Consider the following 25,425-nt stretch of genomic DNA (forward strand, 5'->3'; position numbering starts at 1 on the left):
CAATGCAATTAAAAATGTATTTAGAAATTTAGAGGAAAAAAATTTAATAAATCTGTAATTATATAAATTAAATATACAAAAAAAGAATAATTAAAATCAAGACATTCATAGAGATAAATAAAGTTTAAGAAAGATGTTAGAATGTATATTTATGAAAGTTTAGTATTCATAATTTAATTAATAAAATATTTTCATTACTTATTAAATATTGTTTATTAAAATAAAGGTATTAAAAAATATGCATGATTATATATATACCTATAACTTGGGTGACCTAAAAAGAATTTTCTTTCAGCTTCAAGAGCAGCTCTAATATCTTTTTTCCCTTCAATATCACGTTGGCTACGATTCACAACACCTATATAACCTAAAATTTTAAATAATATTTTTGTAAAACTTATTAACTTGTGTCTGTATAAAAAACTAGAAAATATACAACAGTTATTCATTTCGTATGTTCTGATTAGCTTAGAGTCAAATACCAAAGAAATACAAAAATAAACTTAAATGATAATTAAATAATTTTTTTATAAAAAAATATCAAAAATTTCATACTGTTAAAATATTTGGCAGAAATAGTTTGAGAGAAAATAACATCAACTTGATGTGAACTATAGGATTTGACATGCATAATCTGAAGTGAGCTAATAGAATTTAACATGCATAATTTCAGTTAAATCCTAATTAGGTACACAAGCATTATTTTCTTGACAATTTCAATTACTGGAAGTTGAACAAAATTAATTCTAAGTACAATTTTTTTCCTCGGCTACTTAAAACTACTTAACAATTTAATCACATCTACAAGTTTAAAAACATCTGAAAATTCAAGATCACATTCAAAGTTTAGAATGTAAATCAAAATTACCTCTTCTTAAGGGAAGTAATTTATTTTCTAAAATATCTTTTGCATCAGTTCCCTCATCCATCAGATCCAATTTAGTAATGACACCAATTGTACGTAAGCCTAAAAAAATGAAATAAATATATTGCACTCATTACACATACACATTAATTAGTGGCTCCCAAAAGTGTTCATACATATATGACTTTCAATGAAATAGGGCTCTATTCATTAGTTAAAATGAATATTTCAGAATGAGTATTTAATAATAAGATATATAATCCATTTCTAACAAACATTCAAAACTGCATGTAATATTTTAAAAACAAAGTTTATTTTTAAAAAATTAATAATCAAAAACAAAAGTTTTACCTCATAAAAGTCATCGTACACTTAAATGTTTTTGGATAAATTAATAATTAAAATTATCATCTATTGCTTTATATTTTAATGTACTTATTTTTTATTTATACACAAACCCTCAGCAACCAGCAGTTGTTTCGTGGCACCCTTTATAAGTGCAATAAGAAAAGAATGGGTGCCCTTCATTAGGAATAAACAAAAGACCCTTGTAGGGAATTTAAAAAGGCCAATTTGGCAAGATGTGATTAGTTTTGTGTCGGCCATGTGAGAGACAGTCTCCGAAAAGACGATTTCAAACACATTTAAGCGTCGTGGTATTTCCAACATATTAGATGAAAGCGAAGATGAACTTTTCCATTCCCGATTTGCGGAAGTTAATATAGGACCTATAGACAATGATATTACTGATAAACTGAATGAAGAGTGCATCAACCTTACTTTGGATGATAACTTTATTTCTTTCAATGGGTTTTCGGATTCTGATCAAAGTAAATAAATATATTATCTTTTTCTGAAATATTTTGTCGTTCACATTTTATTTTTTTCGCTGAATTTTAATTTTTCACCTATTAGCATGTGCCGTAATCCTACCAAGATTTAAAAATAGAGGATTGCTGTAAAAGCTAAGTTAGACTTACTAATTAAAATTTATATTTACTTCCGTTTGCTATAATTATTTTCACCTTATTTTGTTTATTAGTGATTCATATTTAATTATGCCTAATCAAACATAGTGGATTTTTTAAAAAAAAGATGCTTTGCCTTTCTTCAGTGCCGTTTATTCGCCCCTCTCCCCATCGTCAAAATTAGCTCGTTTCGTCAAAATTAGGGGTCACTTTATAGGTACATAACGGTAAAATGGCGAAAGAAAAGCTGAATTCTGATACAGAAATTAGAAAGAGAGAAAAAAAAACTAGCTAAATTTATTTACAGACTTTTAAAAGCTATTGTAGATGCCACATGATATTCTACTAAATGCTAATCATGGGTGCAAGTTGGAAAAAAGGCCAAGACTGAAAATTTTTTGACTGAAATACCTAACATACACAATACCCCCTCGAAATATGCAAACTATCTAAGAAAGCTTTACCATAATACATCAAGTTTAAATACTGTACAAAAAATATTTATTCATCTGTCTTCTGATAAAATAACAACAGGACATAAGAAAGTAGACCAATAACGTAGACCTAAAAAATATTTTTAAGGACAGAAAAAAAAACATCTGATTTCCGTCTTCGAGTCAGTCTTGTTTCCGTCTTACTTCTGTCCGCGGACATTTTCGAAAGACGGAAGACTTGCACCCATGATGCTAATTTAACGAAAATTTGCAACATTTACTAATAGGTGAACACTTTTATAAAAGTATACGACATTTGGGAGCTCGAGTTTTGGTTACTTTTCAACTATAGATTTCTTAAAAATAAACTTATGCTTTGTTTCTAAAATATCCCATGCTGTTTCGATAAAAACAGAAAATAAATTTCATTACTAAATATCTGTTTTGAAATATTCATTTTAATTAATGGATAGAACCCTGTTTCATTGAAAGTCATAAGAGTACAAACACTTTTGAGAGCCACTTCATGAAGTACCACAATTACTAATGCACATAAAACATATACACAGTAAAAATAGTTTAGCAAAGCAAAAAATATTTTAAAAACCTTCAGGATCAACTTCTTTTGCAAGCTTCAATGCATCTGATGTAGCTAAATCTTGATTAGCTGCAGTCACAGCCAAAATCAGACAAGTTTCCCGCTTGATGTACGTTAGAAGCATATCTCTAATTTGTTGTTCAATATCAGCTGGTTGATCCCCAACTGGCACCCTTGTCATACCTGGCAAATCTATGAGGGTCAAATTCAGAACTACAAAGAAACAAAAACAAAAATTTAATAAATTAAGTTATAAATTAAATCATATTATAATTACAAAAAAGCATAGAAAGTATTTTGTTACTTTAAAATATTTTAGTTTTATTATTTTATTGTAAGTTTTCATTTTTGTTAAAACATAAGTTTATTGAACATTTTTGTTCAAAAAAATTCCTAATTTATAATTTGTGCATTTTATTATTCAAAATTACAAATAAAAATGCTTAAACTTACTGAATGGAAAGTTTTTTTCTCTTACAAGTAACCAATAAATGTAACATAATTTAAAAAATACTGATTATTAAAAATTTAGTCAGAGTTTCTGATATAAGTCCATATTTTCAATATTATTCTTTTAATCATGTACACAGGGGTAATTGCGAGCCCAAATCAAAAATTCGGAAAATTTCTTGAATAAAATCATTAATGACCCATTTCAAAAAACTAATTTCTTAAATCATTGATATTTTTAAAACATGAAAAATACAAATATAAATACATAAAATCAATTCAGAAGAGAAATTTCAAACAAAATCTTGAGAATATAATACAAAAATGAAAATACAAAAACTCACAGTAAACTGGTCAAACAGCAATTTCATGAAACCAACTCAATATAATAGAAACATTTGAAATAAAAGAAAACAACACCCTCGATTAAAATGTGCAGTAGGAAGGAAAAAAAGATAGAAAAGGTAAAGATTGCATAACAGATTAATATAATGCTTAACTGGGGCTGCTCAGTCAAGACTTTAATTTCACCCTGTTAAAAGAAATAATATAATAAACTAATATTCCTCAATCATTTTCCAAATCAAAAATTTAACATTATAATAATTATAAGGAAAATCATCATTTCTCAAATTTCTTAAAAAATTATTCAAAGCCTCCTGAAAACATTCAACGTTATTGCAAAATTTTTTAGCTCTAAACAATTGAGAAAAAACCAAATTTTTGAAAATTTTATTGCACAAATTAGTATTAAAGTTACAGAAAAAAATAACTTTAAATTTAAAAGCCATTCGTTCATCAAAAACACCAATTTTAAAAATTTTTATCAACAATATAAATTTTAAAATCTAAATATTCAACATTTAAGTAATTCTCATTAGTTTTTTTCAAAACCAAATCAAGGAAAAATACTAAAAATAAAATCAGAATTAAACAAAATCAAATCATCAATATATCTAAAAGCATTAAACTCAAGAAAATTAATTTCAAAAAAATTTAAAAAAATATTAGCAAAAGCCCCAGAAAAGGAATTACCTTGTGGAATTCCAATAATTTGTTTATAAAAATCCAGACCATTTAAGAAATAAGGATTTTCCTTATAATTATTGTAATGTTAAATTTTTGGTAAGGAAAATGATTGAGGAATATTAGTTTATTATTTTTTTTAACAGGGCGAAATTAAAGTCTTGACTGAGCAGCCCCAGTTAAGCATTATATCAACACAATCTTTACCGTTATGCAATCTTTACCTTTTCTATCCTTTTTTTTCTTCCTACTGCACATTTTAATAGAGGACGTTGTTTTCTTTTATTTCAAATGTTTCTTTTATATTGAGTTGGTTTCATGAAATTACTGTTTGACCAGTTTACTGTGAGCTTTTGCAGTTTCATTTTTGTATTATATTCTCAAGATTTTGTTTGAAATTTCTCTTCTGATTAGATTTTATGTTTTTCTTGTACTTTTCCTGGACTTTAGCAAAACTTTCGGGGTACTGAAAGACCAAATTTTGACATTTGTCTGGCTCTTACAATAGAAAAGGTTTTGTTCTATGGCTTACGGAGCTGGTACCCCCTGAAAACTTCGGCTCCGGTAGCCATATTTTTATTTCCAATGTTTTCTCTTTTCTTTATTGCTTCAATTAAAGCATTTAATGCATACATCTGTTTATTCTTGAGAAATATTGATATAATTAAAAATATACTGAAATTAAAAAAAAAACTTTATTAAAATATGAAAAATCCCTATTTTCTGAAGCCTGATTTCAATAAGAAGCAGTGTAACTTATCAAGCTATATTAAGAAACAGTTTTTTGTTCTATAAAAAGCACATTCATTTCACAACAACAAGTACAGTAACGAAATTAAAGTTCTCGTAACGGGTTAGTAATAATCTTGCAAAAAAATATAGAAAAACCCGTAATGGGTTAGTATAAACTTCAAAAACCAAAAACTATCTTCTAAAAAATTAACATCTCGCTGTTGTTCTAAAAATTGTCTTGTGCTTTTATTTTTAATTTAATATTTTTAGACTTTATAGCAGAATGGCTACATTTTTTAACTAATACTTATTTGATTTTTTGAACAATAAATTAATATTTAAAAAAAATTATTATACAATTACCATTAGGAGAATATACTCGTAAATTTATAGGAGCATTAGAAATCCCTTTATTAGAACCAGTCATTCGGTCCGTTTCCTCTTCGATTTCTTTCCGGATCGCTTCAAAGTCTGTAAATTTTTTACCTCTAGCATGAAGAAACTCTCCAAGTTCTTGAGAAGAAAAAAAAATTGAAGTTACTAGGAAGTCATTATGCTAAAATTTATGACAAAAATCCAAATAATTTTACATGTATATTATTTAATGAAAGAAAATAAAAATTCACCTTGGTTAGAATTAATTAGTTGTAATACTAGAGGTCGTCTTGTAACAATTCCAGAACCTCGTGGAAGAAAATCCCTGCAATTAAAATTCGTTTGTTAATTAAGTTAAAAGATAGATAATTATTATAACATGGAATATGAAACACTTAAGATATAATTTAAGAAGAGCTAGAAGAGGTTTAAAGGAAAATTTCAAAGGTTTACATGAAATTCAGGGTATCTGCTAAATTTTAGATTTTCAATTTCATGACTTTTCATGACTAATTTCAAGAACTTTTCATGACTTAACGAAGTTACTATTTTCTCCGAGAAAAAAAGAATAATAAATTTAAAAAGCATTATAATAACATTAATTAAAATGATAGGTATAATTAAAACTGTTATACTGTGCATCTTTATATTTATTGATTTTAAATTTAAAAAACAGAATAAAGAATTGAAGCAATAAAATAACTGAAATAATAATAGCTGAGTAAATAATTTCTTCTTCTTTTTTTCTGAATTATATTCTAAAGATACTTTTCTTGTTCATCAGAAAGGAAAGAAATACTCCTGATTTTTCTGTTCTCCTTTCGGAATAAAAAAAATTTGCCAATGACTGGGTTGCTTCAGCTAGAATTTTAAATTGATAAAATAAAAATAAATAAATAATAATAATTCTGCAATCACAAAAGTTTAAAATATAATTTGCTCTAGAAAGGTTTTTCTTACATTTTTTGAAAGAGCACCAAAATTTTTAAAGAACATGATAAAAACATTTTATATTGTAATAAAATATGACCGTGAGTGGAGATTTTGTTACAAATTCAGATATTCGGAACACCAAAAAATTGGACGAGGTAATTTCATTTTAAAAAATAAATTTTTTCGTCCACCTAAATCCATGACTTCCCATGATTTTTTTTAAAAAATAGTTAAAAACATGGCAAATTTTGTTCAATACCAAAATGCAAGACTTTCCATGATTTTTCATGACTTTCCAGGTGTGTGGATACTGTTAAAATTTTATAAGCTTTTATTTATAAGCTTGGCAATTATTGGTGTAAATTTCCTTTATTAAATTAGCTTTAACTTCCTCGGAAATTTACATTAAAAAAAATTCAAAATAAGTTGGGTTTTTTTTCGTCACAGCAAGTTAGTAAAAGTTGGAGATATTTCTTAATTGTGATATTTCATGCCAATTATAACTGCCATAGTTTCAAATAGATTTTAAACAAGAAAATTGCTTTAAAAAAGCATGTAGTATTACCCGGGCATGACTACAAGTTATACTTTTCAAGTGGTCTCTTTTTCTTTTTTTCAGTTTCCCCAGAAATTTCCAAGACTCGACAATTATCCTGCCGGGGATCACAATACGAAAATCTTCCCAAAATATTCAAAATATAATCATATTAAAATTAATTAAGTCAAAAATCTGAAGGTTGCTATTGAATTTAAAGAATATAAGGGAAGATTGCATTGTGATCAACGGCTGAATAATTGCCAAAACCTCTACATGCTTTTTTTAAACAAAAATTTTTAATTTTTTACCAATTGCAAATTGGCACCTTGGTAGTTGTAGTTAGTTCAACAGATCATGATATGGAAATATCCCAAAATCTGAAATTGTTGGGTAAAATTGAAAATTTAAGAGCCTTCAGTTTCATTTTTCAAAACAATGCATTATAGGATTTATCATTCCAGGAATCTTTAAATGCAGTTTCATGGGATCTCAATTCTCACAATAGACAACATGTTACTCTAATATTCTAAAAGTAGAATCTCCAAGGTTTACAAGTTTCTCAGCTATGCATTTTTTTTGCAATGAATAATATGGGGAAAACTAGTTTTTAAATGAAAGAAATCCACCAGCTGGAACTATGAAAAAAACTGGAATTAATGGTCGACGGTTAAGAATTGTAGTGTGGTAAACACCGCCACTGTACTGTAGGATGAAATTAATCTTATTGTCAAAATACCTTTGAATACACTATTATGAATAATTGCCAGTTTGTGGATATTACCGCATCAGCACTTGTTTTAGCTAACTACACATGCTAAGGTGCTAAAATGTTTCTGTAAATGTAAATGTTTTTTTTTTAAAAAAAATATGTAACGGTTTGCCTTAAATCGTTAAAAGTTATATATTTCAAATCCGTGAAGTTTCTTATGTGCCATTGCCCAGTTATCACCAAAATTTTGTGGATTTCTACATACAGAAACTGATAATGAAATCTTCCTGGCAAGTTTTATTTTGATAATATAAATTTTTAATGTATCTTTGCATTTTAATTTTTGGCACAATATTAGTTTAAATTATAATATATAAAGATTTTTTTAAAAGTATTTCTTAAAAGTAATTTCATAATCAATACTTTTAATAGTCTGATACAATTTCAAATTATGATCTTTTATAATTTAATTTCTTTTTAATTTTACATTGAATACAAATAAAACAGGAAAATAAATTGCAGTTTTGAGAAATGATAAAAAAATGAAATTTTATAGAAATAAAAGGAATGATCATGTAATACTTAGCACAGTTTGTGTAATAAATTAAATATATATGGTTTGAATTAAATTATAAAAACTACATCAATAAAATTTTCCTTGAATGTAATAAGGAACTAAACAAATTATTGGCATAATTCCAATTGCATCTGAATACATATTTTTCAAGTTATTTGCCAATTAAATTATAAATATATGAAAAAATTTATGTCTCAGGTACACATCTATACAATTTTTAAATTGATGAATAATACCTGAATATATAACACTTTTACAATAGAGTAAAAAAACAATAAATTTGTATATTTTCAACAAAGCTTAAAAACAGAATTTTTTAAATTAATTATATTTATAATTCATTATAAATTAAATATAATACAAGCAACTGTAAATAAAAATCACTACAAGCGGTAAATATAAGATTTTAAGTCTAGTTTTCAACTTAAACACTTTTGTATTTCTTGGTAGAAAATCAATCAAACCTATAAATGATAATCGTAATATTGAGAAACAGTGTTTTTAACATTTGAAATTTAATGTACAAGTAAAGAAAATCAGAAAATAACTTTATACAAATGTTTTCTCAAACCAATTGATCAGTTTTAGAGGCTCTATATAAGAACATTAATATTAAAGTTTATAAATTAATAGAATGTTGACATTTTTTTTAAATATTTTACTTATCAAATTCTAAAAAACCTTACCTTCCAACGAAATTTTCCAAAACACTACTTTTGCCTGCGCTCTGACCCCCGATGACTGCTATCTGTGGCAAATCAAGAGACAAATTGACTCCAAGATTAGTAAATGCATCCTGTAGTTTATTTACTATGGGAATTAAACCTTCCATACCAACGTTTCCAGTACTCATTTTGCTTGGGTCAAGCGATTCCCATTAGCAATTCACAACCAAACATTTGTTACCGTGAATATCTAACGCATTACTGCTGTTGTAGGAGGCGGAGAAAAGATCAATGGTCACTCGGTGGTTGGTACATGCTCTTATCCGCATGCGCTAACAATAATTTTAAAGAAAAAATATATGCCCATAAAAGAAGAAAAGAGTCGATATTAATAATTTTCTTTTAAACAAAAATTAAGTTGAAGTAGTGTTAGGTTTTCAAACTTAGTTTTTCTTCAACAAGCTTTGGATTTTTTTTCTCTCTTTTTAATAAAATTATATTTCATATAATTCAATCCTGCTTGATCAATGCATGTATTACTTATCTAAACTAATTTTATTTCCTGCTTCCCTTCGATTATTAAAAATAAAGGAAGACAAACATTCCCTTAATAAAATATCAGAAAATAAAACCAATGAAAACAAAAACTAATTGTCTTTTTCGTGTAATAATTTGGCAACACTGTTCTGTTGCCAACTTTTGATGGATAAATTTTCACACATTAATTCGGAGGAGGGGTAGTATTTTTTAAAAATTTGCTTTTGAGTTTTGGCCATGCTTAGGGAAAGCTAATTATTTAGAACCGAAACTAACCACAATAGGCATAAAGTCAAGAGTAGTAGTAGTTCATTTTACGTCGCACTAGAGCTGCACAATGAGCTATTGGGTATAATATAGCCTACGTCACAGGTTGTGTTGTTCCTACTAAATTTAACCCATGAACGGCATTTTCTGCGAGCCTAACTTCAAGCCACAAATAAACAAACGAAGTGTTCGATCGTTTAAATAGCTGCTCGCCAGATTTTATTGCATTATAAAGAAAAGTTATTGAAACTAAATACAACTAAATAAACAACAACAACTAAAACAAATAACAACAACTACTAATAACAATAACTAAATAAACAACAACTAAATTCCATTCGTTTAGCATTGCGTCATATGTTGTTCCTACTAAATCGAAGTAGTTGTGTTTTTTTCATATTATACCCAATTGGCGACGGTCTGGGAAACATCCATGAATTGATCCGAAGACATACCACCACAATTTTGATCCTCTGCAGAGGGGATGGCACCCTCGCTTCGGTAGCCCGACGATCTGCATGCGAAGTCGAGCACTTTCGGTAGAACAGTTTAACGACGACCAATACCGCACACCCTCGGTCCCTACGCAGACTGATCCAAGTGGTCACCCACCCGCACACTGACCGCAGCCAGTGATGCTTGACTTCGGTGATCTGCTGGGAATCGTGTCTTATAACGATCAGTCCACTGCGGGACGCTAAGTCAAGAAGAAAGACTCTGAAAGAAGGACTGCTTGATCTGTGCTGGTTGCGCTAGCTAATGCAGAGAGATCTGTGGCCATCAAAATTTTATCTCCAAGTAAGTAAAAAAAACCTAGATCCCAATTCCATCACAGAAATGAGAAACATAAAAGCTTCATTATTGTAGTATTTAGTAGCTAGGTGATAACACATTAAATTATTTATGAAATTTTCATCGAGCCATGTGAATTTTTGTCATTTTGCACAGAAAAAAAAGCACCAAGAGATTGCAGTATCCGATCAAAATGGCGAGCGGACATCGAAACTAGTCAAGTAATTGAATTTTTTTTCAGGAACTTCTAAGTAAATTAAACCTATTATAAAGTATTTAAAAAAATTAATATTACTCATAAAATTCAAAATTTAATTTTCTATTAAAAAAACGCAAGGCAGATAAATTTTCACTGAATTTAGAGATGTAACACTGAGAAAAGCACACACAGATCATTAAATATGTACAGGCTTTATAACTTTCATTTTGTTTTAATGTACAAATTTTTTCAGAACAAAATATTACTATGGAACAAAGATATAAATGCTTAAAGCAATAAATTTAATAGCAATAGTAGGCTCACGAGAAATTTAGTCTAATCTAGATTGATTATAAATATTTTTCAAATTATATTTAACATACTGTTATATTTATTTTCAATGTATCATATATCACATTCTAGACCTCCTAACCAATAATTTCAACCATTAAAAATTTATGAAAAAAATTTTCAATTAAAAATTATCAAATATCACAAAAATGACACAATTTCTGAAAACTTCCAAATAAATTTGAAGCATGAAATTGTAAATCCAATAAAAATGTTTCATATCATTCACTGTTTCATAAGTTAAAAAATTTAAAATATTATTTTCTGAATGATACTAGGATGATTCGGTCGGAATTAAATGATATTCTAATCGTTTAAACCGCTATTCTGATAGTGCAAAAGGAGTTCTTCGTGAGGATGCTACTAAAAATGGTTCAAAAGTGTAAAATATTTTTCCAAATTTCCAAATTGAATTTTTCCAAATTGAATGGTGAAATTGAATCTAGTGTAAAAACACTCACAAAACTGGAAATCGAACATGAAGTTAGAATGTTATTTCGGCAAGTGTACTATTTAGGATTGTATTGCATTGGATAAATAGGGGCAGTTTTGGACTTATATTCACGCATAAAACTCTCATAACTACATTATCCAATTGGTTTTGATTTCATTCGATTCGGAGTTAAAGAATTACATAAGAAATAAGGCTTCACTTTTCTAGAGAGTAATGTATGATCCTTTAAATAGGTACAAGTACAAGTCCAAAATTGTATTTAAAGCATACATAGTCAGAGCCATTGCTGGATTTTTCGAGGCTCTGGGCAAAAGATTTCACGGGATCCAAAAAAAGAGATCACTTTTAAAATCTCAATAGATTTTTGGGAATTTTTTAAAATTGATTATATGACTTTTTTCTATGAACTTCATTTCTAAGAACGAACAAATATTAAGTTACTATTATTTTTTTAAATTTCTTATTTTTATTTTGGATTATTGTTTAACTTCTGTTAATGGCATATCCGGAGTGGGATTAAATAATTTTATGAAAAAGTTTTAATATATCTCATTTTTATTTTATGCTTTTCATTTCTGAAATTAACTTCGTGAATAACACTGCTTTCTGGTGCCATGCTTTGTGTAATACATGCATCTATCGGTATAACTGAAATAGAAAACAATATTTTCGAACTTTCAATACTATAAAAATAAAATTGTTTAGGATAATAAGGTACCTATATTATAGAAAAAAGACTTATAACTTTCATATAATTTGAAGCCTTTTCTATAAAAAAAATTTAATTAATTAATAAATAAATAAAATAATATGAAGACAAAACTAATCTGCTGTTGTTGAAACAAGTTGTTTAACAGAATAATTAATAAAGCTTTAAAATTGGAAAGAAAAAAATGTTGGAAGAAAAGTTTTTAAAACTGAAATGATGATTATATGTTTTAGCACAGGGATTGCTGCTCACGTGAACATTTAATGTAGTTCTTTTTTACTGCGCATGCGCGAAAAACATTAATTTTTGCATTTTAACAATAAAAAATAGTTAAAGAAAAGTTAAAATATAAATTCATTGTTTGGTAGAATTGGCTAGTTAATGAATAACGATAAGTTTAAAAGGGAATCAGAACAAAAATTCTAAAGAATTTTAAAAAAAAAGAAAAGATTTTTTTTCAAATTTGTTTAATAAACTTTTGTTTAAAAACTTTGATATGAGAGAGGGGGTGTTGAAAATTTTTTTTACTAGCGAAATGGGCAGTGAGCTGAAAAAGGCTGAGAACCTATAACCTACACGAATTAACTGCTTCGTCGTTCCCTATTTTATTCCGCTTTCATGAAATCACCGCTTCACGGCTCCACATTGATTCTATCACATTCGGCAGCATTGTTTTGAATCTATGGCATCAGTATTTTGGAAACAAGTTAAAGAGAATAGGAATGGGAGTAAAAATTGTACACGGCGGACTAGTCGCTTAGCAGTTTCCTCTTTATTTTCGCCTACACGAATTCACTTCTTCACAGCTCCACATTGACCCGGCTGTCTTCTGCAGCATTTATATTTGTGTATAAAATTTTAACTTTATCTAAAAAGTTGTAACCTTAAAGGGTATTAATGTTCTCTTTCTAAACCACAGCATTGCATGAATAAAATACGAAAAACACGTGATCTTGAGAGTTCGACGATATATCATCAAACATTGATAATTTAAATATATCGCGACACTGATATAAAAAATATTTTTCGCAATATTTCGTAAATACGAAAAAGAGCGAAAAATATCGATCATACGGTAAATATCGAGAAATACTGACAAACGATAATGTTTAGAAATATTGACTAAATATGTAGAAAATCAAGAAACTATAATATCGATGAAAAACGACAATCGATAATATCGAAAAATACCCGCTTACGATGTTATTATGAGTAAAACCTTTTAGAAGCCTCGTGAAGAAGATAGAAGAAAACAGGTGTAGTGATCTTTTTTCGCAATAGCTCATTTTCAAATATTTCCGCTGAAACGACAATTTTCTTTGTTTTGGTCTAAATATTTCGAAATATCAAGATATATCCACCAATATGGAAAGACAGAAAAAATTTCAACAGAGTTATTTTATGTCCTTTAAAGAAGAATCCACAGAAAGACAGTCCTAGAAAATTCTTTGTTTCAGGCTATTTGTCACATGGTTTGTAGATGGAGGACATAAAGAGCTCTAAGCAATATGTAAAATAGAGACAATTTGGAGAACAAATCTTTTCCCATAGAGGCGGCATATTAAAATGAGGCGGCTAAATGAGTGGTCAGGGAAGCTTTGTGAGTGGTAAAAAGCAGGAAAATCAAAAAGGAAAGGGTACTTTGAAATCTATTTTCATCTGTGAATAGACAGTCTCATTGCTTTTTTGACTGCAGGATAACATAACAAGGGCAAATAATTTTTTTTTTTTAAAAGGAATTACAAGAGGGTCGGTAGGAATTGTCATGGGAATTCTTAATTATTGCTTTGCACCCAATAAAATATTAAAATAATTTTTTTCTAAAACTGAAGACAAAAATCATCAAGCGAAAAAAACAGAAAACTGTCACATACAATGGGGGTGTTTGAACTCCCTGAACTCGTTATTTACCTAAGTCCTAGTAGTCACAATCTGAAAAATATGGGAAAAATCGTCATAAACGTTCTTTCAGGTTATTGCCTAAATTATCGAATAGTTTTTACTTCTTCTAACATTGCTATGCATAATTTACATTAATAAAATTAATTACTCAACATTATTATCTTAAAAGTAGTTATCTGTTTTAAACCCTCAGAAATATTTCATTTTTTTAAATAATGTCACAGATTTGAAGAACCTTTGGATCAAAATAAATAAATAGATTTATAAAAATTGCTTTCAATTTCTAATTCTGAAAACAAAAAATTTAAATATTTATTTTTCACTTTCTAAATAGTTTTTAAGTCATACTATGGATGAAAATGGAAGTTCTGAAAGTTAAATAGTAAGGGGCTAGGATCTCTCTCCCCCCTCTAATATGCCTGAATACACCCTAAATGTTCTAAAGCAAATGCTCTAAACTGCCTGTATACAAACATACTCGAATAGCATCGAAACCTAAAGTTAATGATTTAAACATAATTCAATATTATATAATACTCAAATTATGTTTCTCCGTAATTAATGGACGAAAATAATTGTAGTAAGTAATACAAATGTTCCTTAACCACTGCTCTTGATATATATTTTTTTATATCCTTGTCATAAGTCTTGTTAAAAATATGCTCATTAAGATTTACAACTTAATATTTAAACGAGAAATACACGAAAACGCGAGTGAAATTGGCCAAATCACTAGTGAAGAAGGTGGGAGGAAATTATCAAAGTCAGTTTGTTTACCTGATAAATCTTTTTTGCTACTTATTCACATTAATTTGTGACCTCAGATGCACGTATTATTCTCAGATAAGTACACTAAATCTGCATATTTAGTATAGCAATTACGGAACACTCTGTATATCTCTCCTTTGTAATAATAATAATAATCATTACGTCTTGAAACTTCGAGCGTGAAAGGTTATAGAAATAGAAAGGAATAGGAAATTCAATAGATAGAAAACTTAAAAGGGAGTTGTAAGACCCAGATTAATGTAGTTGAAGGTTGAATCTACTGTAAATCCCTTTATTCACGGTGGTTTCATGATGAAACCAATATTTTCGTAGATACATACAAAAAATATAATAGTTTTTATCGTTTAAATACTGAGGTCACTTTAAATTTTGAAAGCTATAAAGATAAAGCGAATTTTTTAATTCTGACAACAATTTTTAAGACTTTTCGACTGAAATTTTGGTCAAATTTAAGCTCTCCGTACCACACCACAAAGGATTAAAAGCGGGAGATAATTTTCATAAACGCATGACGTCGATATTGTTTTTATAGAACAGTTTGTTCCTTTATTTACAGTTATTGCCTTTTTAGGAAATTTTTTCCGCAAAATCTTTGTAACGAGGTAAGTATTAGTTAATTTTTTTTGAGGATATTATCAAAAATCTTTGATAATAATTTTCATGAAACTATTTTCGTGGTGATTCACAGTGCTGATAAAAATTATTCGCAATAATAAAAGGATCAAGGACTTAAAAGGTTTTTGTTGTTTTATTCTTCGAGTAACGTAAATGCAGATTTGTGTTAGATGCAAATTCACACAAATAACATCAATAAAAAAAGTAATATTCTATGATTCTGAATTATAATTTTCATTCTTAATCTATATTTACTGTTATTATATACCTCTATGATTTATTGAATAGTAATAATAACTAATGACATGGAAATATTTTATTTTGCTGTATGCAGGTTGGATAACTTTTTGACTAACTATTTACATATTGTACAGTGGGCCAGAAGACCATGATCTTTTGCCAAAAGTCAAAAATTAAATTTCAACTAAAATATGTTTAGGCAGCTTTAATATCGCCCAAATTAAGTATTCATAATCATTCCAAACATTATAATTTACTTTTTGGACCGACGAGAGTACAATGTAGTGAAAAATATGTTAAAATTTTTTTTTTAATTGTAATTTTTAAATTTATATTTCAGAAATATATATAGAAATTTCACCTTTCTGTTACATTTTCCTCAGAGTAATTAGTCTGAAATTATAGTACAATTTTTCAATTTGTTGGATTAGTTAATACTCTTGACAAACTTACAGTTTATACCTTATCATTTGACATTTTACAATGTTTGAATTACTTACGAAACTTATCTTCAAAAAGTTCCACGAGGTAATTAGCTAAACTTTTTTTTGTTGTCTTCTTTGATGTTTCTTCTTTCGAGAAAACCTGCCCCATTTTGCCCGTATTGCAAAGGTGGACTAAATATACCGAAAAACAAAAATTATGTTTTTTTTCTTCATGTTTTCGCGTTATTTTGTAATTAATTCGCGTTATTTTGTAATATTACTTCGGAAATATAATTTGCTTTTCATTTTTAATATAAAATTACGAAAATTATTATATTTCCACTGCTATATTTAATTATTTAAAGGTTCAATTTTATTTATATATTTTTTTGCTCGCCATATTTCAGCCGCCATCTTGTTTTTTTCGTTGGTATTTTTAGTGTATTTCAAAATTTCAACTATGAATACAATTTACCTGCACATGAAAACCCTAAATAAAAACCCCCCAATTTTGAAACAAATTTTACCGAAATACTAATTTTGGCCACGAAACCTTGGATGCTGGCCCACTGTGCATTGCATTGATTTTTCCAATCAGAAGAAAAGTGTTCAGATGCGAAAGGAATCATATCTTCCAGGCGAGAATTTTCAAAGATTCGACAGACAAGTTTTATGAGTAAATGAAAGGGTAATTTCAAGTCATCAATACATATTACATTAAATCTATTAGTTTTATGACTAATTTCATCTGCATTTACGATATCCGGTTTCTGTACGAGATCTTTTATCTTCTAGCAATTTGGAGCCCACGCAAAGGCTGTGAAAGAGAGGCTCTTGGAAGCCTTACCCAATAATTTCGCTTAAGTGTTACTACACGTGCATTTTTCTTTTTTTAGTTATGTGTTCGGAGAGTTCTTAACAAAGTGTAGCGGAAGAATTCGTAAAAAACGTAAACACGACATTTAAGGAGGTTCACATTTGTTTGTAAATAAAATTTATGTGTTTGAAAGAGTGGCTTCGCTATAATGACCACATTTTTAACAAGTAATTAATTTTTTTCCCCTTCATTGTATCACTATAGCAATTACACGCGACCAAAAGTTGAACTTCCTGCGGTTGTAGAATTTATTTCCCTTTTATCGCATAAGAGGAAATACTTTGGATATTCATCAACAATTCTATTATACTTGTAGATATCTGACGGAACAGCAATTTTCCTTTACTCGTAGAAAGATCTAGACTAATAATTCTAATTTATAATGCTCAATTTTTGATACACACAACAAATCAAATACTTATTTATATAGAGAAATGTTTTTCACAGTTGGCGTCCATTCTCTCTTGCTTTTAAATTTATACGTACGTTTTACCTATGCTGTGTAATGTTTCTGAAGTTTTAGGCGTTTTTATAATTCTATTTTTATCATTCATTCATTAAAAAAAATGCTCATGAATTAATTTTTTGCTGGTATTCCGTAATCAGCATTTTTAATATGTATTTTTGGAAATGTGGTCCAAAATGAGATAAAAAAAAACATACACATAGGGAGCACAAATTGATGTTTAAGCAATAGATGCAGAGAAACGTTTTCAAATCCTTACTAATTATTAACGAGAAATATAAGATAAAAACAAACAAACATCAAATACATGTTTGTTTGCCAGAGGAAAGTAAAGTTTTATGTTGCACTCGGCAATCTTATTTTCAATATTGCCGATTTGTCGAACCTTGATGACATTTTTATTTTTTACTCACTTAAATATTCATGACGGTACTAACGTGCATACTATTTTTGCAATAATTCTAAAAATATGCCAGTACAATTTTTACAATGTTATTTACCGATTTAGGGTGGTACTCACTTTTAGAAAATGAACTATAAGCGTTTCGCCTTTCAAAGAAGATACAAACTCTGAACCAGTTGTTATTTTTGTGCAGACTTTTTTTATTTTTATTTCCAATGCAGCAGGGGATATAGACATTATCCTAACGCCGTACAGAGATCAAAAGAAAAGAAAAATACAAATACAGAAAGATATGAAATATGCAAAATACAAAAACAAAACATCAAGCACAAAAATTAAATCAAGAACTTAAATGGAACAAAAGTTCTTTGTGAGAATTGAACAGTTGAGAAGATGTCCAGCATTCATCGTCGCACCGTTGCGGCAGAGGGGGCAGGCAGGATTATATCCACTATTTTAAGACGGAAAAGATGAGCGTATAAGCAATCGTGCTTGGTAGCAAGACGAAAGACTTTTTTTTACAGACTATGGCAGTACATACTACGTTCGTAACGCTATATATGTTGCATCGGCTAAGCGCGGTGATTACACAATACCCTCTCTTGTATAATTATTTAGAGGACGATACATAAACATACCTATTTTTTCCCATTTTTAAATATTCTACTTACAATTTGGTGCAATGCAACTAAATACTACACATTGAACTATAGATTGAGTAGTTTTCTAAGGCTTAGAACGACTAATAAACGATTTGCGGTGATATAGAATAAACATAGAAGCGTTTTTCTACCCTTTGCTAATTTTTTTTTTTTTTGGAAAAACTGGATGACTTCGATTATTTTATTTTTTAAAAAACAAATGCTTATATTTTTTCTATAGTTTGCTTATATTTTTTCTATAGCCTTTAGTTCGCACCTTGTTTTGATAGCGAATTACTGTTTTTGTTACTAATGAAAGCAATTTTTTTTTCAATGTTATATTTTACTTAAAACTTTGTTGCTACGTAAGAGCATATGTTTCGTCAGCTGAAAGTGAAACAATCAAAATTTTCAATAATCACGCACTTTTTCGTGATCGCTTTCACATTCATCTAAAACTCTAACTCAATTTATGTAGGGCAAAGTACAGATAAAATAATCCATACCTGCTTTTATTCACTGCAATTCATGCTGACGTAGCAAGTATTCATTTTTGATCTATCAGGTAATCGATAGCGAAATTACTTCTCACTATTTTAGCAGTGAAGTAGTATTAATTTCATTTTTCTGGTTCATTTAAAGGTTACATAATTAGAGGTAATGATTATAACAAATAGATGCATGGGTCATTAAAAGGCCATTTTTCTTAAAATCTGTATATGTTCCTATCTAATACTCATGGTTATTAATGAAGTATTTGGAAAGTAATTTGAAAGTTTAATATTGACGAAGCCATCTGAAAAAAAATATATATAATTGAATTAAAATTCAATTTCATTAAAATTCGAACATTTTATTTGCCGATAAGTGCCAGATGACTTAAAAATGAAAGAGAAATTGTAAGGTATAGAAATGTATAATTTGATGTTTGTCATCACCAAAATTATTGTCGTCTTTAACTTCTTTCCGAAACTAATTCTGAATACTACATTTGTAGAACAAGGAAGAAATAATGAAGAACAGCGGATAGAGAAACTACACAACTGAGAATTAAGAACCTCATAGTACTACTTACATTAACACATAGTGAATGGACCGGTTAAGAAATGTTAAATATTTTAAGAAGTTTACAGTTATATATCCCACATTCGATTTTATCAAAGTTTAGTTAATCATAGTAGCAGACGCTACCTTTTAAATTCCTTGCCAAACCTGAAGCCAAAAAAAGTGTGTACGCTAGGGTCACAAATTAAATTTGAACGAGGGAAAAAAATTATTAACAAAGTTGGACAAATCACTATAAGGGAAGGCGAGCATGCTTGCTTTTCAAACCTGTTTGATTGCAGAAAAAATGGAGAAGAGTTGAAAGATCATTACATAAGACACCCTACGTTTGAACCGGCAATTAATCAACTTTTGATATTTCATACACGCTCCTTTCTTAATAGTGACTTTTCAAATTTTGGTAGAGTTCTTATTTTTTCTTCTCTTAATAAATTACAACTCATGTACTTTGACATCATTTTTGAAAAGGGTTCTTAAAATACTCATTAAGGGTAGTCTTTACGAAACAACCCGTATATGATTTAGATTAAAATATTAATATCAATATTAGATATATTATGTACAATAATCGAAATTTATTTAAAGTTAATTATAGCTTAAATCATTTGATACACGAAAAATATCGCTTGAAGTATACGTTTTATATCCTTATTCTTCTGCAATTTTGTATCTCTTCCAACAGATCTATTTTATATCAGCTTTATTTAAAGTTAATTATAGCTTAAATCATTTGATACACGAAAAATATCGCTTGAAGTATATGTTTTATATCCTTATTCTTCTGCCAATTTTGTATACCTTCCAACAGATATATTTTATATCAGCTTTATTTAAAGTTAATTATAGCTTAAATCAGTTGATACACGAAAAATATCGCTTGAAGTATATGTTTTATATCCTTATTCTTCTGCCAATTTTGTATCTCTTCCAACAGATCTATTTTATATCAGCTTTATTTAAAGTTAATTTATAGCTTAAATCATTTGATACACGAAAAATATCGCTTGAAGTATATGTTTTATAGCCTTATTCTTCTGCCAATTTTGTATCCCTTCCAACAGATCTATTTTATATCAGCTTAAAGAGATGAACAATCGATTAAAATGCTGAATTTTTCCATCACCTTTTGATAGTGGCACAAGCGTTGCTGTCGATAGAAAACGGCGTCTACCGTCTTAAATCGAATGCATTTTGTGAAGGAAGAAGCCTTTCATTTTGTTTCCTTTGTTTGTAATCTTCCTTTTCCTCCCTTTCTGTCTCATACGCAATTTTTTTGTAATACAAAACAATCAATATGAATTCGATAAAAGGAAATATTATTAAATTCTTATACTCATTTAAAATCGATTTTCATAAAATTTGAATAATTCGTTCTAGGGTCTTTAAGATTGCGCACCCGCTATTTAGAAACGATGAAGGCGAATATGTTTTTTATTTAATTTTTTTTTTTTTTGGAGAGTTCTATACAAATTCTGATCAATCTATTAAATAAATATCTCTGTACGTCTTTGTGTTGATATCACGGAAATTTTAAGAAAATTTATATTTGAATATTTAATTAGTTTGTTAGTCATATTTTAACAATGAGTTAATTTTTGCCTGAAATATATTTCTGATTTAACAATTTTATGCTTGGTTAATCATGCAAACAAGAGAGCCATGATAACTTTGTGGTTAAGACACTGAACTGTTATTGTAAAGAACTGGTGTTCGACCCCTGCCTCAATGACGGCATGAAACCCATGGTCAACACACAACGCTGACCACACGACCACAATCTGGCAGTTGGTCATGAAATTGTAGAATCTTAAACTCAAATATCCCCCAGCTCACAATGGGCTGGTAGGAGAAATGTTCTTCTTTTATTTAAAGTCAATCAAATAAATAATGAATCATTTGATAAATAAATATAAGAAGAAAAAAAAAGAAATTAATTCTTAGCTAAAATGAAGAAATAATTTTTAACTATCCCATGATTCGAATTGTAAATAATTAGGTAATCGAATACCGAGTTGAAATAAAATCCTAAAAATGGTCCACTTGTTGTACCAGCGGTAAACCAAAAGAATGAAAATTCCAATACGGAAAAGTTTAATTGACTCTTTTATTTTTTTCACGGTGGTAAAATTTCGTTAATGTGCCGAATGGCCAAGCAAAATTTGCCGAATAGTGAAAATTCCGGAGCTCCCGCTTAACCTCACGAACACGGAGATTCATAACTTCGCATAGTAAAATCGCGAAATTCGGGATTAACATGTTGTTGCTGTTTCTATTGACACTTGGATTAGCTAAGCTTTCCAGCCCTTAGCCTCTTATGAATTAAGTAAGGAGGGGCATCTTTCGTTTGACAAGAGAACATCGTTAGGGTAAAAATATGTCTTAGCTCAGAACCACAAGGATAGATGGCAGCACCACACATTCGACTTCCTCAATTTAGACATAGAACTGAAGGGGAAAGAAACTTTCTCTTGCTCCCTGTACCCATGGTACTGATCAGTGATCGAACACAGGATTTTCGATTCCGCAGATTTTATGAACACTTATATCACATGTATTCGATATTAGCGGAGTCTCACGATATTACCGGAGTTCAATTCTCAAACTACTGGGATACTACGGCTCTTAACATTTCAGTTGCGGATTTTATTTTTACTATTTCTACAATAAAAAAAAAAATCCCTCGAATGTAACAAAGTTCTCAATTTCAACCCAAAATCATATTAACCTTTTTTTTAAAAAAAAAAAATATAGTATATTTTTGAAACCCCAGAATGGCTAAGTAATCTTTCGTGAAGTTTTGCTCGTGCGTACCGTTGTGTAAAAAAACATATCAGACCTGGATTTATCTATTTTTTATACTTTTTAAATCGGTTTATCAATTAATAACGGATTAAAAAAGAACAAAAAAAACCGAACTGACGGTTGTGATTTTAGTATCAAAAATCGTTGCAACAAAAACCGAAATCAACTTTTTAATACAAAGGAATGAGATAAAATAGACAACCACAGATGCGCATGCAAATTTTTTCCACAATAAAGTAAAATTTTATCAAAGAGCAAATTGTAAATGCATATAGTTAATATTTGGCTTCACATAGAAATTGAGAAATATTTAGTTTACTTAGATAATTTCGCCATACAAATCTAACAAAGATAGCCTTATCTTTTTGACAACTCAGAAAAATTATTCATATCAATTTTAAAAACAAAAGAACGTTTGTTTCCTTTTTTTTTTTTACAATTCTTTGTTTATGCAATAAATTAGAAGGGGGAAAAAGTGGTTATAGTGAAAGATATCGAAAAGCGAAAATGAAAAACTACTGAAGTAAAATAAACTTAAATTCAATGAATTTTTGGTTTTTCTATCTTTTTTACACTAAGCAATTAACAGAATTTCAAATAAAACCCCGGGAATGCTGATTATATTTTTTATTCTCCATTTATTTTTGTTCATAATTATGTATTTTTAAATATTTTTTCTTTTTTGTAACATATTAACAGAATTTTTTATTTATTTAACAACTGAGGAAAACGACAGCATTAGATGATTGCATAAATGTCAAAGTATTGTTTTATAAAATAATATTTGGTGCCATAAATTCAGTTGTAAAATTGCATTTGTAATTATCCATCAGGTTTTATTATTTTTTATTTTATTTAGAAAAGTTGAAAGACCTCTACAAATCGGCGTTGAAAAGCCGACTTGATTCTGAGTTTACGTTTATCAGTGTTCAACTCCGTAGCCTAGTGACTTTGAACCCAAACCGATGACATTTGAACTCCTGGATCGTGCAATGAAACAAAATAGCCTTCGTGAACCAGAACTTTTCGATAGAACTAACTCGCATTTGAGTTACATAGAGAGGAAACCCCGAAAACTTCTCACGGTTAGCCCGATGGCAAGGGAATTCTGACCCATTATCCATCTACCACTCAGGATATTTTTTCTCAACAGTGTGGTCTGTGCGAGATGGGAGATTTCGTATCAACCAGCCACAGCTGATATTCGAACCTATGACACCTCATTAGGAGGTGCAAGCTCTATCCCCTGAGCCACCGCGGCTCTTAAGTTAATGACTAAATTAAAGAACAGAAATACGAAAGCTTACAAAAGCTGGTGAGTTTTATTTCACTTAAAAAGTTCTCCATGGCGACGAATTAGGTTGTTGTTAAGTTGGTTATTAAGTTAAATTTTATTGTATTGATTTGAAATAGAAAAAAAACAAAAAAAACATTGGATTTAATTTGAAGTATTCTTAATCGCATTAATATTGAAAAAATTTATACGCATGAAGAGTGACTTTTTCTGTCATTATTTTATGACAAAAAACTGTATCAGCACATAAATCTCAAACAACTATCACATTATTCGGATTGGAGAAAAAAATTATAGCTTATCGATTTTATATGACGCTTATTACCGCAATTTTTCATCTTTTGCTTTTCCTGCAAGAAGACTATCCCAACAGTATTAAAACTTATACAGGTTTTCTAGAAAGGAATCCATTTATTCTAACATTCACGTTCTAACATTGAAGTCGTGAAGGGTTTGAATTTGGCAAAATAAGTAGTTAAGAACATTATTTCAAATTAATTTGCTTTAGTATAAAACATAATTTTGAAAATTCTTACAGATAGTTAAATATATTTCTGACGAAATATTTCTTTAAAGCTTCGGTTAGAAAAAATAATAAATTTCTTAACATTCAACAAATGTTTAATTTTCAAGAATAACATAATAAAATGCTTTTACATCAGAAATAAGAAAGGATGGAGGAAAAAACGTAAAAAATTATTATTTTATTTGAACGCAATAGTATAATTATAGAATAATGATGGCATATTGAAGCATAATTTATTAATGTATGCAATTTAATTTGTAGTAATGATTATTATTTAATAACAAACAGAATATTACTGTAAAATTAACATATATATGTTGATTTCATGCAGGTCGCATGAAATGTAGGTCATTTGTAAACATGCTAAGGAACTTCTAACATGTTTCCTAAGGTTGGATGTGAAAACGGATTAAAAATTTGAATATTGAATGCATTTTATATTTAAATGGATGTTACAGAAATAAAATGTCCGTTAAAAAATTCTGCATTTCAAAAATGTTACTTAATGTAAAAAGTTATTTTCGTACTAAATTTGTTTTTCAATGTACGATACATGTGTAAAAATAAGTGATGTGACGGAAAGCAGCTTAGCAAAATATGTTTGCTTCAGTTATTACCATAAGCATAGTTTTATAAGTTTCAGTAGGCCTCCATCAACTAAACACATAATTTTAATCTCTACATTTAGAACGATTTAATATGATTGAGAATTTAGTTGACTATTACTGTTCGTTTCAAAGTCCGCTAAACATGTTAACGTAACGTAACAGAAACATAAGTTTTGATAGAAAGTAAAGAGGCGTAGAAGATATTTGAGCTATTAGAAATTTGAGATAGCTTGAACCATAGCATTGTTTCAATTTATTGCGACCGTTCTCAATTTATTGCGTTCTAAGTTGATCTTTAAATTTGATTACATGATACGATACTTCGCTTTAGCTTGAATGAGATATTGTTCAAATAAACATCTTATTGAGGTAGGCAGCAAATAAACACAATATTATGGTTCTTCCAACTGATTATTTAAGCCTAATATATGATTGAATACATACCATTTAGTTCTAGAAGAAAATGGGTACCATCCGTTTGTGTCAACTTCCCATTATTATTTTTTGCTTTAGTTTTACATATTTTTAAAGGGAATTTGCATTCAAATAAAGATTTGCAGGAAGAGTAAATTAACAAGTAATTTCAAATGGGC

General features: G+C 28.8%; 1 protein-coding gene across 8 annotated transcripts in view; it reads right to left on the reverse strand.

The window, feature by feature from the left end:
• LOC107441775 (dynamin) overlaps positions 1–9,536 on the reverse strand; it is a 35,793-nt gene extending 26,257 nt beyond the window's left edge. For all 8 annotated transcript variants that reach the window (XM_016055151.4, XM_016055150.4, XM_016055149.4 and 5 more), the window contains exons 1-6: positions 8,892–9,536; positions 5,700–5,773; positions 5,437–5,586; positions 2,875–3,078; positions 869–967; positions 259–367 (exon numbers count right to left, since the gene is read on the reverse strand). In XM_016055151.4, the coding sequence (XP_015910637.1) occupies positions 259–367; positions 869–967; positions 2,875–3,078; positions 5,437–5,586; positions 5,700–5,773; positions 8,892–9,058 (803 nt within the window). In that variant the 5' untranslated portion in view covers positions 9,059–9,536. The remainder of the gene's footprint in view (positions 1–258; positions 368–868; positions 968–2,874; positions 3,079–5,436; positions 5,587–5,699; positions 5,774–8,891) is intronic.
• Between the last annotated feature and the right edge of the window lie 15,889 nt (positions 9,537–25,425).

The sequence above is a fragment of the Parasteatoda tepidariorum genome, chromosome 4 (assembly GCF_043381705.1).
Source record: "Parasteatoda tepidariorum isolate YZ-2023 chromosome 4, CAS_Ptep_4.0, whole genome shotgun sequence".
NCBI lineage: Eukaryota > Metazoa > Arthropoda > Arachnida > Araneae > Theridiidae > Parasteatoda > Parasteatoda tepidariorum.